The 19,181-nt window shown below is 46.9% G+C and overlaps 1 protein-coding gene across 1 annotated transcript in view; it reads left to right on the top strand.

The window, feature by feature from the left end:
* The first annotated feature begins 17,092 nt into the window (after positions 1 to 17,092).
* Positions 17,093 to 19,181, top strand: part of TMEM201 (transmembrane protein 201) — a 30,304-nt gene continuing 28,215 nt past the window's right edge. Inside the window, exon 1 of the mRNA XM_066606596.1 lies at positions 17,093 to 17,257. Coding sequence (XP_066462693.1) covers positions 17,166 to 17,257 — 92 coding nt within the window. The 5' untranslated portion in view covers positions 17,093 to 17,165. The remainder of the gene's footprint in view (positions 17,258 to 19,181) is intronic.

The following is a 19,181-nucleotide window of genomic DNA, read 5'->3' as shown; positions in this document are numbered from 1 at the left end:
GCTCCTTCACATTAGCGATTAGGTAGGTAGATAGGTGATGGTATGTGTGAAATTCTATATAATTTCTAACAGGTGTTGTGCACTGACTTATCTGTAGCCTTGAGCCAGCGCTTCCTGGTTCTTGAGCGTCCTGGCTTAGCCAATCACTGCAGCGCTTGACGAACCAATCACAGCCATTCAATGCGATGGCTGTGATTGGTTCATCCAGCGCTGCAGTAATTGGTTATCGAGCGCCGTGGCTCAGCCAATCAGAACCAGTGCTTCCTGGAGGCAGCGTTTTTGAAACTCCGAACCAGGAAGAGCTGGCTGTAAACTACAGACAAGTGTGCCCCCACCCCCCTGAAAATTCTGGCAAATGAGCGTTACAAAATTGTGATATCACAGCGTGAAAACGTAGCAATATTGCTCAGAACATGGCTACAATATTGCTGTTGCCCGTGTAAAAGAGGCCTTAAGGAACCAACCACTGTCATAGGCCTCTCGCTAGCCAATCCAAAACCTGCTGCTCACTGATGAGGGGCAAAACCCCTGAAACAGCTGTATGTGTATGGATTCTGGCTTTTGGTTTTCAATTCCCAGTCATTGTTATAAAGAGTCTGACATTGGTTTGTTGGCATGCTATGCCAATAGGTGGCGCTGCAGAGGTATTGTTAAATCTTCAGAACAGATACAGAGGATTGAGCCCTGTAAGCTTTCAGTCCAAGGGCATCCTCAGATAAATTGGGCATTGCTATGCCTAGGCTGGGCTTATTGGCAGAACTGGTTGGGAAGCTCCACAGGCTGGAATCTAACTGGGAGGATGGGGTAGGCCCATAGGCCATCCTCCCCGGAGCACAGTGGCGTTGTAGTTCCCACATACTCTAAGTATAAGCTTGTCTTTACTGGGCTTTGGTGGCCAACGTTAACGGAACAGTTAAACAAGCGGACCTTTTGGTTCTGGGAGGTTTTGGCCTGGTGAGACGTTGGTTGGACTCGTACCGTGTGCGTTAATGTACTTGTATCAGTCTGCCATAACTTCACTGACCGCTGGACTAATTCTGCAGTGCAATCCTAAACCCTTTCATAGGAAAAGTAAAGTCAGCATGCAGGGACTTTGCTTGAGCTCAGCCACGAGCTCTTGTGTTCATCCTCTCGCTGGTCTCTCCTAGACTGCGTCCCAACTACTTTTTGAAGCTTTTGGACACATGGGTACTCAACAGCGTGCGATCACCGGAGGTGACCCTCTTAAAGGGGCAGCACTTAAAGAAAATGTTGTTCAACAAGAACCCAATAAACATTAGTAACAAGAATAATGGGAGTCACTACTACCCCACCCACCACCACCACCTACCACCCCCTTACACATGTCCCCAGCTCTAATATACACCTATCTGTATTTACTGACTGGAAACAGAAATCTGCAACTGCTACCAGGGCTTTTTTACTGTATATCGTGCTGGAGGGCTAGCAAACTGTGAACTACTGAGGAGTCCTAGATGTGAATTCCAAAACTAATGCAAGTTTATAGGTTTAAGGGTATATTCACATATCACAGAGACTCTGCAGCAATGTGGATGAGACTTCAAAGTCTGCATGTAGCACTAGTGTAAGTCCGCATTCTGGGTCCCTACCTCTTTTATGTTTGTGCTCACATCACAGTAGGGCTGTATTACATCTGGGCCAGTGCCAGGAAAGCTGTTCATAAATGCCTGGACACTTGTTTGACTTGGCATTGGGTAGCCATGAGCCACATGTGAGATGGCAGCAGCTGCGTCTACCACTTTGCATAGAGAGAATGGGGCCGGGCTGCAGTTCTCTAGCTAGAATATTGCACTTTTGCTCTTAAAGGGGGTTGTCAAAGTTAAGGGATATTCCTATCCCAGGCCTCCCATGCATTAAAAAAAAAATAAAAATCTGCAGTTACTCGTCTCTCCTTAGGCCCTCATGTCCACTAGGAAATTCGGGCCCGCCTGGATTCTCCATGCAGAATCCCGCAGCGGGACCCTCCTTTCCCGGGGACATAAGGCCTGAAAATAGAATTTTCTTACCTGTCCGGACGCTGCGGGTTCCTGTACGTCGCGGTGGATGCGCTCGACACGCCGACAGCGCACTTTTTTTTCTCTCGCTGAACTCCTGCTCTCCCGCGCCGGAGAGCAGAAATTCAGCTGTGGGTGTACCACGGGAACAGACAGCTTCCATAGACTTCTATTGAAGCCTGCGGAAGCCCCGCAGAAAATGGAGCATGCTGCGTTTTCTCTCACGTGCGGGAGAAAATGCAAATCCATTAAAATGCCATCCGCGGGTGCAAATTACAATTTAATTGCCCGAGGATGGCTAATGGATCCCTATGGGCAAAATTGAATGCAGCGGAATCCGTAATTAGATTTTTGCCAGTGGACATGGGGCCTTAATCTGTCCGCTGCCGCCAGCTATGGCCATCTGTTTGTAGATGGGCTCAGCATGCTAACAAGCTGCAGCAGCCAATGACCGCACCCGGTGATCATGGCTGAGCACGGTTGTTACTGGCTGCTATAGGCGGTTTATGGGGTGTCACAGCTACCTCTACAGACAGCAGAGACTGGAGCTAGTGGCGGAGGGCGAACGAGAAAGCGGGAAGAAGTGAGTAACTGCTGGATATGTTATTTTAATGCATGGAGGTTCCCGGGGCTTCCCTTAACTTGAACAAGATTATGCTCATGAGTGGTAGATTGACCGCACATTTTCCATCAGGCAGAAGAGACACATGTAGCAAAGCTGGGCTTGTCAATAATACCATGATGTGTAGCTGTGGTCTTGCGTAAGACTGACGGAACTATGAATCACACACAATGCTGTTCAGCGGCAATCGGAGATTCTGTCTCAAGCAATGATAATTGTTGAGCTAGGGTTCCGAGGCGATCTGACAATCGGACTGATCTTTCTCCCATTTTGGAGCATCGCACAGCTCACCAATGTGGAGTCATGGCTTGGGGTGCCATCAACATCAAAAACTGATCACCTCTAGGATGGATCACTAGTACATTGATGGAATGCCGGTATGTTGATGATGTGTGGCAGCCCGTCACTCTACCATATCTTCAGGGTGTGCCCAATGTAATCTTCCAGGAGGATAACCCGCAGTCCCACACAAGCTTTGCAAGGTATCCAATTGATTGGCCCGCCCAATGCCCATATATTTTTTCATTGGAGAATTAGTAGGACACAATTGGATGTTGAGTGAACACCCTTCCACAGCCTCGTTATGAAGATTAACTTTGGCCTACGGTCAATAACACTTGGTCAACACCACCTTAGGACAGGATTCCAGCACTCATGGAACCAATACAACATCATGTTAATGACTATCGCCCAATGTGGTGGCCACATTACTTGGAGTCCTTAAAGTAATTTAGGTGATACTCAAGGGGTATCATAGCCATATGAACCAGGTATGCCTAATTATTTTCTAGGTGCATCGGAGAAGAATGAGAAATGACACTAGTGCAGACGGCATGCGCCCGCCCAGCTGATTGGTCGGGGTCCTCGGTGACGGATCCCAGCTGATCAACTATTGACCTATCCTAAGGAATATTGGGAAGCAGAATAAAGCTATTTTGACTAGTAAATAAGTAGCGAGGCACAATAGTAATATCTGAAATATGGCTTGTATAATTCCCATGATCCATCCCTCAATGGATTGAAACCAATTGGCAGAATTGAACATGGAGAATGTATCGCTCCACTAGGAGTCTTGTGTTGCTTCATGCTCTTTTAGCCATTTGTCTCTCATTTCTGTAATTACTTGCATGCTACCTTTAACTTGCATGTTGCCTGTGTTATCTACATAGTGGCAGCATATGGCAGCATATGTCTGGATATTTGTCCAGCCTTTGTTTGAAGACTTCCATTGAAGGAGAACTCACCACCTCCCATGGTAACATGTTCCACTCATTGATCACCCTCACTGTCAAAGTTTTTTCTAATATCTAATTTGTGTCTTCTCCCTTCCAGTCTCATCCCATTGCTTCTAGTTTTTCCTTGTACAAATGAGAATAGGGCTGATCCCTCTGCACTGTGACAGCCCTTCAGATATTTGTAGACAGCTATTAAGTCTCCTCTCAGCCTTTTTTTTCCGCAAGCTAAACATTCCCAGATCCTTTAACCGTTCCTCATAGGTCATGATGTACAGACAGCTCATAATCTTGGTAACGCTTCTCTGAACTTGCTCCAGTTTGTCTGTCTAGATGAGGTCTGACTAATGAAGAGTAGGAGATAATTATCTCATGTGATCTAGACGGTATTATTGTATCTTGACACCACCAGGCCCTGCAAGTAGAGTCAAGATTGACAGGGAGGTGATGCCACCTGAACGTGAAACATTCACAGATCCTTCAACCGTTCCTCATAGGACATGATTTGCAGACCGCTCACCATCTTAGTAACTCTTCTCTGAGCTTGCCCCAGTTTGTCTATGTCTGTTCAATAGTGCCATAACACAAGAGCAAATCATCAAGATATTGAAGCAGTGAGGTGCGGAGATATTTTGGGACCCAGTTTTGCAAAACTGTCTGTAGGACCTCAAGCGTACTACTGTGGGGAGTTGGCTGCTCCCTGTGGCCACACACCAGCAATATTGCTTGCCTCGAAGTATGGAAGCGAATAAGAGCTGAGCACTCTCTTTAGGCTGCCTGCACACTGGCATGAAAATTGTGCAAGATTTGTGCCTTGCGAGACACACAAATATGCACCCCATTCTTTTGAATGGGTTCATTCACGTTAGCGATGTTTTCCTGCATGGCACCGTGACACATTGCGAGATCGTCCATTGCCTTCAATGGGAATGGTGGCAGTAGCGCCGGCCCCATTGAAAGCAATGGGAGGACTCTGTGATCCTTCGCAGCGGCTATTTCCCTTCGTTCCTGCAGTGACGCAAGGCTGTTTTCACATGAAACCGCCTCCCATCCACTGGCCTTTCACATGGTGGCGTGATATTGGGTTGTGAATCACAACCTGATATATCGCCCTCGCCAGTGTGCAGGAGCCCTTACGGGTACACTGTGGAGAAAGTGCAGCTGACCGGTACCTGTGACAACGTATGGGGATTTACCACCAATTGGGACAATATCACCTGCTTGTAAATCGTGGACCTTGAGAAAGGCTTGAGATTGTCTTTGGCAACTTTTTTCTTGACTGGAAACAATGGAGTGTCGTAAGTGGAATGACATTCCTTTTATGATCCCCTTTTCAAAGTAGGCCTGGAGCGGCTCATGCATACTAGCGTCCAGAGCAGCACACTCTTTTTTTTGGTCTAAGGGCTGTTTCCCACAAGCGTATATCGGCCGATATATGCTACGATCTGATGCATTGGCTCACATGGTGGTATTCCCCCCGACGTAAAAGCGCCGGGCGTTTTTACATTGGACCCAAAAGATAGTCCGGGAACTATGTTTTGGGCCGGACTAAGTCAGCCGCTGCATTGGGCTTCAACAGCGGCCGGAGAAGGGAGGTGAGAGTGAGTTTAGCAGCGTGACTCCTAAACTCCCTCCCTCTTCTCTCCTCCCATCTAACTGATTCCATTGGGAGGGGGTGGAATAAGGGCAGAGCTAAGTGCCGCCCCATCCCGCCTCTTCCCATTGCTGGCTGTGGACAAGGGGCGGAGCTAAGCTTCCACCCCTTGTCTGCGGCCAGCAATGGGAGGAGGCGGGATGGGGTGGCACTTAGCTCCGCCCTCATCCCACCCCCTCCCATTGGAATCAGTTGGAGGGGAGGACAGAAGAGGCAAGCCGATGAGGGGGGAGGGCAAGGGAAGGCTCAATGGCATGGCATGGCATGGCATAGCATCCTCAGCGTATATGCACTGGGGCCCATGCTGTGTGAACAGGCACACAAATGTTAGATGTGAAAACGGTGGCTGATATCCGCTCGTGGGAATGAAGCCTAAGACAGATTCAAATACCTTCATTTCTCTACATCGAGACAACCAGTTTTGGTCATACCTGTCTTTGGTGTACTTGTCTCCTATGGAACTCCCATAGTGTCCATAATTGGTAAGATATATAATCAAGCATTCCCTACACTGGATCATCTCCTCTGTCCTTTAAGGCACTGCGGCCATGAATATGCGTATCATTCCCTGAATGATACACTTTAATCTAGAATTCCACTAATTGCTGCTACAGTTGTCATTCTCAAAATGACTACAGCGCCATTTACACGGGAGGATTATCGCTCAGAATTCATCCAAAGAATGAAAATAAGCAATAATCATCCTGTGGAGATGCAAAAAAGCTGTTTACTATTCATTGACTTTTCCTTATCAGTCAGCCTGCGATCCAGCGGTGTTCTCTGCCTGTCTGAATGCTCTGCCTGAGCGCTAGCGGGTAGTGATGACATCAGTAGTGATGACATCAGTGCTCCTGCAGTCTGCTGTCCCATCTAAATGGGACTTAAAGGGGGACTTCCTGGAGTCTTAATCCATTAGTGGAGTCCTAGACTCCAGCTATCAATTGGCATACAATCAATTCGTCATTAGACTAAATAAACACCATTCTTCGAGTACCAGACTGTGTCTAATGTCTTAATGTACATTTATCCAGTACAGATCAAATCTCACAACATGCTACATTCTTTTGTCTAGGATCTGTTTGCCTGGACACACAAGGTTAACTGAGAGCAGCCAGTCCTTAAGTTATCTCTCAAGGAAGCAGGGGTGGGGGACACATTCCATTCCTTGGGCAAACTATTCTATCTTTCCAATAAGATGCATAATACACACTAAAGGCTCCTTCGCACAGACGGATTTCCGCCGCGTTCTATTGAACCTAATAGCACAATGCTTAGGCTGCATTCACACAGGGCGGATTTGCCGCGGCGACCGCGGCTTCAGAAGATGCAGCATGTCTATTTTTTTTTTTATTTCCGTCGCGGTTGCGCTCTCCTCTATGGAAGCGCCGGCCGCAGCGTAAGAGCGATCGGCCGGGCCGCTTCAAAGCCGCCACGGATTTTTCCGCGGCGGTTCTCCCAGCGGAAATCTCGCGGTTTTTGCTGCGGCCAAATCGCGGGATTTCCGACGGGAATATGCCCAGTGGGAACCCAGCCTTACAGTGCAGAATTCCACCACGGAATTCTGCACCGTAAAATCACCCGTCCTCACCCAGTCAATGGAAGCCGGCTGTCACGGTAGCTTCCGCTGTAGCACAGTGGAAGATAGCGTAAAAACGCTTCCCCACCTACCGCAGCCGCGTCATATGACGCTGTGGGTGTGTCATATGACGCGGCCGGCGCGTCACGCGCTCTATTGCGCATGTGCGCTGAAGCGTCATGCAGGACATAGGACGCCGGATCCGCAGGTAAGTATTGGGTTCTCTGGGGGGGGGGCGCCGTGACGGCCGTGTGAAGCCGGCCTAATGGTATATGTTAGTTCACTATTTTAATGCAACCGAGAGAAGCACAACATGCAAATTTAAAATTATGTATCCAAATTCTATTGCGACATCAACATGGGGGAAATAACACTGTTATATATACGACTTTAAGAATCTTTTGATCCTGCTTGCATGAATTATCGTTCATTCATTGGCCATGTTAACACTGAACCATTATTCAGTTTTGCACGCTGCAACAATTCATTTTTTGATGATCGTTCCGTGTAAACTGGCCCTTACTTGTGATCCCGGTTATTGGGTCACAAGAGACAGGGAATTGTTTGAAATTAAATTTCTTCATGGCGTGGCATTTGTTTCTGTGAAGCAGAGTATACATATATACACTGCCATGAGTAAAAACCCTTGGGGTGGTTTCACACACAACATTTTTTTTGGAAAATACAATTGGTTTTTAGAGTCAAAACCAGCCGCCGCCCCAGCAGGAAGGAGAAGTAGAAGTCCTTCTTTATAGTTTTCATTCCTTTCTGGATTCACACATGGCAGATTTGTTGCAGAAGTTTCATTTGGGCGGTGATCGCAGAAATTAAAGGGGTTGTATCAGAATCACAAGTTATCCTCTAAATGAAGCACCGCTCCCGCAAGCACACTGCGGCTCTATAAATTTCCAATGAGACTGCAGATATAGCCGAGCGGCACGAGCTCAGATATTTCCATCAGACTGATTGAAGTCAATGGGGCGGCACCTGCTCATGCTCTGCCAGCGCTCTATTCATTCTGACATCACTATGAGGGGTGAAGTGACCCCCACATTGACAGAGGGAGGGGACACAGGACCCCCGTTGATCAACAAGCTATTCCCTATCCTGGGGGTGTCAAACCCCTTTACACTGAGGGCTATATTAGCCTTATGGATGCCTTTAACCCCTTAATGACATGGCCTATTTTTGGCTAAGGACGCAACGATTTTTGGCGAATTTTCTTCTCCATTTATCAAAAGCCATAATTTTTTTTATTTTTCCGTCGATGCGGCCAAATAAGGGCTTGTTTTTTGCGTGGCGAACTGTAGTTTTTATCGGTGTCATTTTTGGGTACATTGACTATATTGTAAAACTTTTTTTTATGATAGTAGGGAGAGAAAACGCATCAATTCTGCCATAGATTTTTATTTTTTTATTTTTTACAGTGTTAATCATGCAGCATAAATAAGACAATCCATTTTTTCTGTGGGTCAGTACGGTTACAAAGATACCAAAATTCTTAAATTTTTAGGTTTTTCCACTTTTCTGCAATAAAATTTTTTTTTTTTCTAAATCGCTGCATTCAAAGTCCTGTAACTTTTTTATTTTTTGATGTACGGAGCTCTGTGAGGGCTTATTTTTTGTGAGACGAGCTGTAGTTTTTATTGGTACCATTTTGGTGTACATACGGCTTTTTTGATCACTTTTATTGCGTTTTTAGTGAGGCAAAATGCTAATAATTAGCATTTTGCCTCATTTTTTTAGCATTTTTTTTTACGCTTTTTTCCGTGCAGTCAAAAGCATGTGCAGCTTATTGTACGCGTCGTTAAGGACGCGACTATACCAAATATGTGGGGTTTAAATTTTTTTTTACGCTAATCTGAGAAAAAGCATAAATAAGGTGTTTTTTTTAAACTTATTTTTAATTTATTTTTTTTATCTTTTTTTTTTTTTTTTACAACATTTGTGTCCTTCTGGGGGACTTTGACCAGAGTACTGCCCAGCAATAATAGGCATTGGCAATACAGGACGCCAGTGTCTGGCATCCTGTTGCCATGGCGACAGGCCGGGCTCTCGCGATAACATCGCGCTTCCTCTGTGAACTCTTTCCCTGCTGCAATCTACTTAGATGGTGGCAGGGAAGGGGTTAACAGTGTGGGGCGCATCTCCGATGCCCCCCCGCTGTCGCAGCGGGACGCTGGCTGTGACTGGGTTGGTCACGATTACTACTGCAGCCACTAGGATTACTGGGACCACTACGGGGGACACTCTTGCTACTGCAACCACTATTACTATACAGTCTTATAATTATAATTGAACCTTTAACCCCTTCCCTCCCCAGGACGTAAGTTTACGCCCTGGAGCGGGAAGGGGTTAAAGCGCCAATTATAATTATAAGACTGTATAGTAATAGTGGTTGCAGTAGCAAGAGTGTCCCCCGTAGTGGTCCCAGTAATCCTAGTGGCTGCAGTAGTAATCGTGACCAACCCCATTGTGGGCGCGGTACTATTAGAAGCCCCCATAATAGCCGCAGAAGTAATAGTGTTTTCCATAGTAGCTGCAGTAGTAATAGTGACCCCCCCATTGTCACCCCAGTAGTAATAGTGATCCCTATAGTGGTCCCAGTAGTAAGTCTCACTTATATTGATGGTGCCAGTAGTAATTGTGACCCCCATAGTGGCTCCAATGATATTACCAGCTGAGAATAGCAATGTGATAGCGGCTTGCCAATGGATTTCCAGGGTAGCCAGAGGTCTTATCTCCGGATCTGGTAGGTAAGCCATCCTATCAATACCTCACATAGCGGTAAATTAAAAACGTTATGAATCTTGGAATATGGTGATGAAAATACTATTTTTTCCCAAGTTTTTATTATAGAGAAATAGTAACAGATAAAGGCAAAAACTGCATAGATTTGGTATTGCTGTAATCGCAATAAATAAAAGTGACATTTCATTTATACTGTACAGCCAAGCCCACAAACAAAAGAAACAAAAAAATGGAGGCATATTTTTTTCCCCCGTCCTCTCAAAAAAAAAAAATGTAAATAAACAATACATATGAGCCCCAAAGTGCTCCCATTGGAGGATACAACTCGTCTCGCAAAAAACATAAGGCTTAATATGGCTATGCCAACGAAAAAAATAAAACGGTCATGGAACGTGACATTGCGGCTCTTGGAACTTTTAGATGAGCAGATTCTCGTTTGAGCGAACCAGTGATGTCATCACTCGCTCGTTAGCACTCACGCAGCCCGTTTAGACAGATCAATACATCGTTGGCTCGTCCAGAATCGTTTAATCTTTCACATTTGCTGTATAAGCGAATAAGAAGGACTGAATGAGCGCCGTTTAAGGCTGCCTGATTGCGGGCGTTGCGTTTTTCCGTCCACGGACAAGTGGATTTCCGCCACGGGAGAACACTAAAGTCGCCGCGATTTTCCATGATGAACCTATCATTATGATAGGTTAATCGGGGAAAATTGCGACATGCTGCGATTTTTATACGCGAGCAGAAAATCGCGGCGGATTTCCGCTCGTGTACATCCGGCTGCTCTTTCTATAGTTATCGTATGGAAAGCGTTTCATGCGTTACCCGTGTGCAGATTATCGCCGCTGATAACGCAATGAAGAATCGCCCGTGGACAGGAAGTCTAAATGAAACGATAAGTGAACGAGCATGAATGGATAAAACGAACGATGAGCGAAAAGTGAACGAATCTCATACGGTCGTTGGCTTGTATTTAGACCGAACCATTATCGTTCACTTTTTTTTTTTTCAACTCGCATCAAACGTGTGCTGTCCGATGTGCAGGGCAGCGGATATTGCATATCCTACTCTTGTCCGTAAAATGGACCAGAATAGGGCATGCTGGGAACTCGGACAGCAACCTGGACAGAACTTGGTTGTAAACGTTGCCTGTGTGAATAGGACCTTTAGTGGAGTGAGTGAGCCATTTTGGAAGGACTGGTATCTGTTCCATGAGGAGAGCCGTTATGTGGGCGTCTCATATTATCGCCATGATTTTGGAATGTCTGGATTGGTAACGTAGTATGTTAGGTAAAAAAACACATATGTCCATCTACTTCAGCTTATTATCCCCGAATGTTGATCCAGAGGAAGGCAAAAAACAATGAGGTAGATGAGGCCATGTCATCACCTCCATCTCTTTCTCATGTTCCTCAAGGAATAGCGCTGCCATAAATCATCGTACTTGTCTCTACGACGATTAGGTAGGTCATATGTGTCATAGTGACATCTATATGAATGGCAGGACACAAGGTTTCCCAGTAGGACATTGTTCAAAACATTAATGTCTGCTTGTCTTCTTCCCATAATGCATCCTGGTGCCATTTTGATGCACATGCACCCAGCCATCCACATGATGTAGGAGAGAACAGGCCTCAGCAGACCAGGCACCTTCTTTCGGGGCTTCATGGTCCAGTTCTGATGCTCACATGTCCGTTATAGGCGCTTTTGGTGGTGGGCAGGGGTCAGCATGACTGGTCTGTGACTATGGAGCCCCATATGTAGCTGTGTGGACTGACACCTATCCATCACTGCCAGCAGTAACGCCTCAGCAATTTATATAGGGTGGGCCATGGAAAATAACCCTAGCACCACACTCTTATAAAAGCTGTCTAAATGCAAATCTCTCTGTTGCCCATAGCAACCAATCACAGCGCAGCTTTCATTTCTTGTACTGCTGAGGTAAAGTGAAAGCTGCCTTGTAATTGGTTGCTATGGCAACAGACAGATTTTCTTTTAGACAGCTTTCATGAGTGTGGTCCAGGCCTACTTTTCCATGGCCGCCCTGTACTGCAGTAGAATCAGACTAGACAGGCTAGCCTTCATTCCCCTCCATACACACTAATGGGGTGGTGCTACAAAAACAAGTTATCCCCTATCCCACATATATAACCACTGGAACCCCCACCCATCCCGATAACTGCGCTCCAGAGCATCCCGAGGTGCAGGCAGCGGGGGTCACATATAACACTGGAGATAGCAAAGCGTCCGTTACCGAAGTGTATGCAGCGGCAGTGTGCGTCTGTGACCGCTGCTGCCTCCATCGTAGGATGCTCTAGATAGCAGTTCTTGGGATTGCTAGGATTCCGGATGGCCAGAGCCCACCAATCAGCAAGTTATTGCATGATACAGCAGTCGTGCAGACATGGTGCTGCGCCATTCATATTCAGTGGGACTGCCAGAGATAGTCATAGAAAGGTAGCGTTGGAAGGGACTTCCAGGGTCATCGGGTCCAACCCCTGCTCAGTGCAGGATTCACTAAATCATCCCAGACAGATATTTGTCCAGCCTTTGTTTGAACACTTCCATTGAAGGAGAACTCACCACCTCCTGTGGCAACCTGTTTCACTCATTGATCACCCTCACTGTCTAATATCTAATCTGTGTCTCCTCCCTTTCAGTTTCATCCCATTGCTTCTGGTCTTTCCTTGTACAGATGAGAATAGGGCTGATCCCTCTGCACTGTGACAGCCCTTCAGATATTTGTAGACAGCTAATAAGTCTCCTCTCAGCCTTCTCTTCTGCAAGCTAAACATTCCCAGATCCTTTAACCGTTCCTCATAGGACATGATTTGCAGACCGCTCACCATCTTGGTAACTCTTCTCTGAACTTGCTCCAGTTTGTTTATGTCTTTTTTAAAGTGGGGTGCCTAGAACTGGACACAGTATTCCAGATGAGGTCTGACTAAGGAAGAGTAGAGGGGGATAATGACCTCATGTGATCTAGGCTCTATGCTTCTCTTAATACATCCCAGAATTGTGTTTACCTTTTTGGCTGCTACATCACATTATTGACTCATGTTCAGTCGGGAACTATTAGTATTCCTTAGGCCAAATATGAGGATGCGACCCTGTGCCCCTACAGTGACTCCTGGCTTACCTGTCCAGTGTCTTCGCTCTGCAGATGTGCCGGCTGGCGCACAGCCGCACATGTGCAGTGCAGAGCCGGCGGGCCAGCGATGACATGGATAGTGCAAGATAGGACATGCACCATGCAAGCAGAATATCGCAGCTGATTTCCGCTCGTGGGCATGGAAATGCATTTTAAATGCATGTCCTATGGGCTGTATTTGCTGCGGGATCCGGAGCTCCAAATGCTGCAGTGCAAATACACCCCTGTGCATTGGGCCAAAGTCTTTCTTTTTCACTTGTACTGCTGGTTAGCCCAATTCCTCCCATTCTGTATGTGCTTTTTTCATTTTTCTTGCCCCGATGTAGGACTTTGCATGTCTCCCTGCTAAATACCATTCTGTTATAGCCCATTTGTTCGTTTGAGCGAAAATCGTTACGTGTAAACGCGAGCTAACAACTGAATGACTAACGAGAATTGTGCCCTTCTCGTCAGTTGTTCGGTTTCAGCCAACATACAAATCATTGGCGGCTCGTTCACTTCGTGTTACGTTTAAACACTCTCTGATCAGTGTTTGGCTGATTTCACGTGGGTGAGTGCGATATCAGGCTGTGAACCCGCCATCACGTTCGGAAATATGCAATTTCCACGCGGATGGGAGTAATTTTTGAGTCAAAAACGCCTCGCATCACTTCAAGGAAGTAGCGATCCTTCAGGAAAACCGTGCATTGCGTGCTTCTCACAGGTCGTGCGGTTTTTCCCGACCCCATTGAAAACAATGGGCGATGCGTTCCACGGCAACACCCAAAAATAGGACATGCTGCAACATTTTCCCACATTGCGATGCGGGGAAAAAACGCACAAATCTTGCACAATTTTCTGGGCCGCGTGAAAGCGGCCATCACATAGAATGCGAAGCACTAAACGAGAAGTGAACGATTCTCAACGATGATCTGCCCGTCTAAACAGGCTTCTCGAGCGCAAACAATTGCGAACGCGTTAGAGGTGACGTCACTCGCTCGTGTGCTCGTTCAAACAAGAATCGGCTCATGTAAAAGCGGCACTAATCGCCGCCCACTGCACAAGCCTGTCTAGATCTTTTTGATTCCTCTATCTCTTCTCTAGTGTACTCGGCTATTTCCGTCAGCCCTGTTGAAATGAATGGAACGGCGCTATGTAACTAAGGGTGGGTGCAGTTAGCCCACAGTGAGAAGAGGGAGATATGGGGACCCCTGTTCTTGCTGCTGAGACCCCCACCAATCAGACTTCTATGACCCATCCTATGGATAAGTGATCAAAGTCAGTCTTTATACCACCCCTTTAATTCTGGTAATACCCCTTTAACATTACGTCTGGTCGACGTCCATACGTATGCGGTTCCCCTCGCCGAGACGTGCGGCGAATAAGTGTGAGAGTCGTGCAGGAATCGCTGATCCACTGACATCAATCCTGATGTGTGGGCGGCACATCCCTGACAGCATCACTGCTCGGTGCACCCAGTCATCCTCTCAATGATACCAAAGGCACGAGTCATTCAGCAAGCGAGCCTGACTTCACCCCCACATCCATCGTCACTCTGCCATCCTGCATCGCAGCTCCTGACCAGCCAGAAATCCCCAGTCATCAATCCCATACAAACCCAGCATCGGGCTGCACAGATTAACCCCTCACTGCCAGGGAAAATGCAACATCTCATCAATTGTGTAATGAAAGGTTCTGCAAACTTCTGACATACTTCATGTTTTATTTCCTCCTCATCTCAAGATCTCCGCTTGCTATCAGGAAATGGAAACAGTATTGTTTCTGTCCAGATAAAGAAACACTATGCTAACCATTTTTTTAGGATTCTTCACAGGGGCAAGATGTGACTGCAGGATGGAGAATTCTGCTTCTTTTCTGTACTGCGGATGAACCCAGCGGCTCGCTGTCGCACATGCGCAGTACAGAATTACCCCCCCCCCCCGCACCATTACTAGGCGGCAATGCGGAATCTGCGACCTTACCCTTAATGGAAGCCATCCGCATGGAATCCGCACAAAAATGGAGCATGCTGCGATTTTTCCTTCTCTTGCAGAAACCGCAATTGGTTTCCGCAAGTGTGGAGGAAGAATCAATTTCCCATAGCATACTGTGGGCGCTATTTTCTGCAGATCCACGGTAAGGACGCCCCCGCGGATTCTGTAGTAAGTACCCGCCCGTGGGCAGGAGGCCTTAGGCTACATTCACACTTGGTATTTTTGGCTAGTGTTTTTGAATCTGCATGAAAAAAAAAAGAACGTTTTTAAGAAACACTAAAAGAATTATGCGTTTTTCTGCTAGTTTGAATAGTAACCTTAAGCCTGGGTTCACACAGGGCGTAGTTGCTGCGGATTGCCGTTGCGTATCCGCACTGCGGCAAAACCGCTACGTTTGCAGTGCAATGCAGCACAAATGAGATTTGCCAAAAAGCTGTTCTCACAGTGCAGATTTTTTCCGCACAGCCGCAGTGCAAAAATGCAACTGTGGCGCGGTTTTCAAAGATGCAGCATGTTCATTCTACGGTCTTTTGCGCAGCGCTTTTTTGTCCATAGACCTCTATGGACGCAGCTAAATCCGCGGCAAAAAGTAAAAAAGAGCTGCGCAAAAAAACCGCTTGTGGATTTTTACGCACAAAAATCCGCAAGCCCAAACCTTTGAAGCAGTTTTGCCGCAGAAGCAGTTTTTCTGCGGCAAATCCGCCCTGTGTGAACGCAGCCTAAAAAAGTCTGCAGAATCCATCATACGGGGTTTTTTAACGCACATAAAAATCTAATGCAAAACAGATAAAAATAGTGAAAAATCACAGAAACACATTTAACAAAAAATAAATGCACGATCGATCGAACGGATTTTTCTTGCATTTATACAATTTTTTGGTACGATTTTCATCCGATTTTTATGCGTGTAAAAAAAAAAAGAAGCGGCATAAGTGTCCAGGCTCATCAGTTCCTGGTTTTATTTTTCTATGGTTACCATGACTACAGGCATTGCAGTTGTATCAACAGTGAGCAATCCGTTTTTTTAAATGCATCCATATACTAGAATGGATGATTTTTCTCCGAAAATCGCAACAAAATAGGACATGCTGCGATTTTTTTGTCTGGGACGGTTCATCTGTGAAAAAAGAAAAAAAATGCTGTGTGAATATAGACATCAAAAAAAACTGCGCTTTATTTCCGTACGTACCTGGCCCGAAAATCAGACGGAAAAATACGCCTGTATCGATATACCCGTGGCTCACACCTAGGGGTCCGCTTAGACCTGCCGATTTCTCCCTTGAATGCGCGAACGATGTCAGAGTTCGCTCTCGTGACGCCTGATACATTGTTCACGCGTTCAAACGAGAAATCGTTCCGTCATTCCTGTATTAGTGAATGAGAACGACTGAACAATCGGTATTTAAACAGAACGATTAATGAACGAGCCGACGCTGATTTTTATACCATCATAGAATGATCAATGAATGAAAAGCGAATGAGTAATGTTCACTTTCGATTGTTCGAACAATAATGTAAAAGGGCATTAACAGATGTCTGGCAGAAATCCATGCAGCACCCCATTTGCATGTGTGTAATGCTCTTCAGTTGCAGACATTGCTGCAGAGCTATAAGCATGCTGACTGCCACTAAGAAGACGCCAAGAACCATTATGTGCATCCTTCTCGCTATAAATAGACTGACATTCCTTTAATCCGGCATCTGACAATCCGTACCGCGATCATCATGCACAGGACTGCATTGTAATGTGCTAGCTCAGATAACAAGCTGCAGCATTTATGTTCCGCGATAATCCAGCACTGATTCTTCTTCATTCATGCCGGAGTAAAGGACTTTTACCCATCAGCCCGCATCCATCCACTCTCGCTATGCCAAGGAGTCCTTTCTCCGTACGGATGAGTCATCCAGGCCGCGCACGACCCCACTCTTCTCCGCCCCCTCCCGGACCCCGCACGATCTCGGCCTTTCACGACTGACGCCTCCAGAGAGCGGGGCCGCCCACGTGTGCGCCAAGTTCTATGCCCGCCCTCCGACGCCATTCCCTCTCCTGCGATTGGCTGTAGGATTCGAGTAGGCGTGGTTAGAACGCCGGGTTTGTAGAGTGAGCGTGTTATTGGTTGGCGGGAGGGGGACGGTACGCAGACAGCGCGAAGCACCGGAGAGGAAGGTCCACGAGATCCGGCGCCGACGCATGGAGCACGGGACTGCGTTACTGCTGCCTCTGGCCGGCCTGACCGCCACCGCCGGGGCCACCGGGCTGCTGCTGTACCGGCTGCTACGGAGGTGAGGAGGGGCCTCGGCTGGGGGCTTTGTTAGGTGCGGACGGGGGAGGGGACTTTAACCCGAGCGGTGCTGGAGCAGAGAGACTGCAAGTGCCCGAGCTCGGCGTTATTGGCGCCTTGTGCTGAGCGGAGGTTGCGTGTGACCCGCTTGGGGGCGTGCAGCCGGGGGAGGGGTGTAGATGAGGGTGGTATTTATATACGTCTCTGGTATGTTGGGGTGTAGAGTCAGATCGGGGGGGGGGGGGTGTAATATTTGCAGGGTGCACTGTTGGTATTTATGGGTGCATCCTGGGAAGGGCAGATACTTCAGTATATTTTTAGGGGTGCAATAAGTTTAGTTTAGGGGATCACGTGTATTACTGCTCGCTCACAGCTGCGTTACGGGTTTTTGTTTGCGCTTGTCTGGTTGCACTGTTTTTGGAGTAGAAAAATGGAAATGAGCGTTCGCGGTTTTTGTTCCCCCACTGCCCCATTGGTTTCAATTGGATTCAAAATAAAATGATTGCATTGGTGTCTTTAAATTTTTTTTTTTTTTCTCCGTGCGTAAGAAAAAAAAAATCGCAGTGTTCTGTATATTTTTGGGGGGTTTGTCAAGGGCTCAACTGCCCATTTTAGCCTATGGGATTGCGTGAAGACGCAGCAAATGCGCAGCTGCACGTGTATTCACTGCGTTCTCTTTATGCATATTGTCAACGGAGTGGAAAAAAAGTGAGTGTAATTTGGGCTTTTTTTTTTGGCGCGCGTGAATAATAAAGGATACAGATGCAACACATGGAAGGGAAAACAAACGCACGTGCGCCAGATGAGCACCAAAAGTGCGCCAGGTAAGCAAGCAGTGGAAACGGCGTGTTCTTCACGGAGCGGTATTGCGTGCAGCCGTGTGGATGAGGCCTACAGCAGGGATTCCCAACCCGAAATCACTTGGATAGCGTTAGATGGGTTCTCCAGATAGCGCCCGCCAGGATACCCCGGGGCTCGGAGGGGAAGCACCGATCTGCTTGTAATTGCAGACTCCTCTCTCATTGATTTTGGTGGGCGCTGCCTGAAAAACCCCTTGCACTGCGTCTAACACGGGGGGGCGAATTGCCACACAGACCCTCCGCACAGGCGATCTGAACCATTTAGGGTAGCGGCAAAGTGGATGAGATCTTAAGAAATCTTGCCCAAAAGCCGCAAAAATAATCTGCGCAAAGCCCGTGCGGAAACTTGCGCTGCGCTTCTCAATGAGGGTGATTTGTACGATAAAACCCACACCAAATGGCGCGGGTTTTAAGACAGACTTTCCGCTGCTAATTTACTGCAGAATGTCCGTTGTGGACCCAACCACACGAGCGGGTCAGATTCTGCATGCGGGAAGCCGGCAGCGGGTTTTGTCTGTAAGCGCGGCGGATAATCCTGCGTGCCTGACGTATCTGTATTGTGAGCGACGGCTCCGGAGTCTTTGTACTCTCTGCGCCTCCTTCACTCGGCAGCCTTTAGTGAGCGCAGCGCCGCTGGTCAGGTGATGCGGAAGTTTCCTTCCAGAGTCCGCCAGGTGCCCAGAATATCAGAGGTAAAATTATGCGTTATGATAAGCCACACCCCATTTTTGATAGCGGCGCCCTGCAGTTAAAAAAGACAAAAAACTACTTTTTCTCAAGGCTGAAAGGGTTGAACTCCAAAAGGAAAAAGTTTGAGGATAGATATATGAAACTGTCTGAGTTGCCCGTAGCAACCAATTAGAGCGCAGCTTGCATTTTGCCACAGCAGAATGCAAAATGAAAGCTGTGCTGTGATTGGCTGTTAAAGGGCAACAAAGACATTCGTTTTCATAAATTTCCCCTTTTTGATTTCAAAATATTTTGAGGAAGAAAAAAACAAAACAGAAATGTTTGTTTTCTGCTCTAATAACGGAATTCAAAGAGAAATCTCTGACGCGGATGGTC

Source organism: Eleutherodactylus coqui, chromosome 6 (genome assembly GCF_035609145.1).
Source record: "Eleutherodactylus coqui strain aEleCoq1 chromosome 6, aEleCoq1.hap1, whole genome shotgun sequence".
Taxonomy (NCBI): Eukaryota; Metazoa; Chordata; class Amphibia; order Anura; family Eleutherodactylidae; genus Eleutherodactylus; species Eleutherodactylus coqui.
The sequence above is the reverse complement of the archived record's forward strand: the minus strand, read 5'-3'. Positions and strand labels throughout refer to the sequence as shown.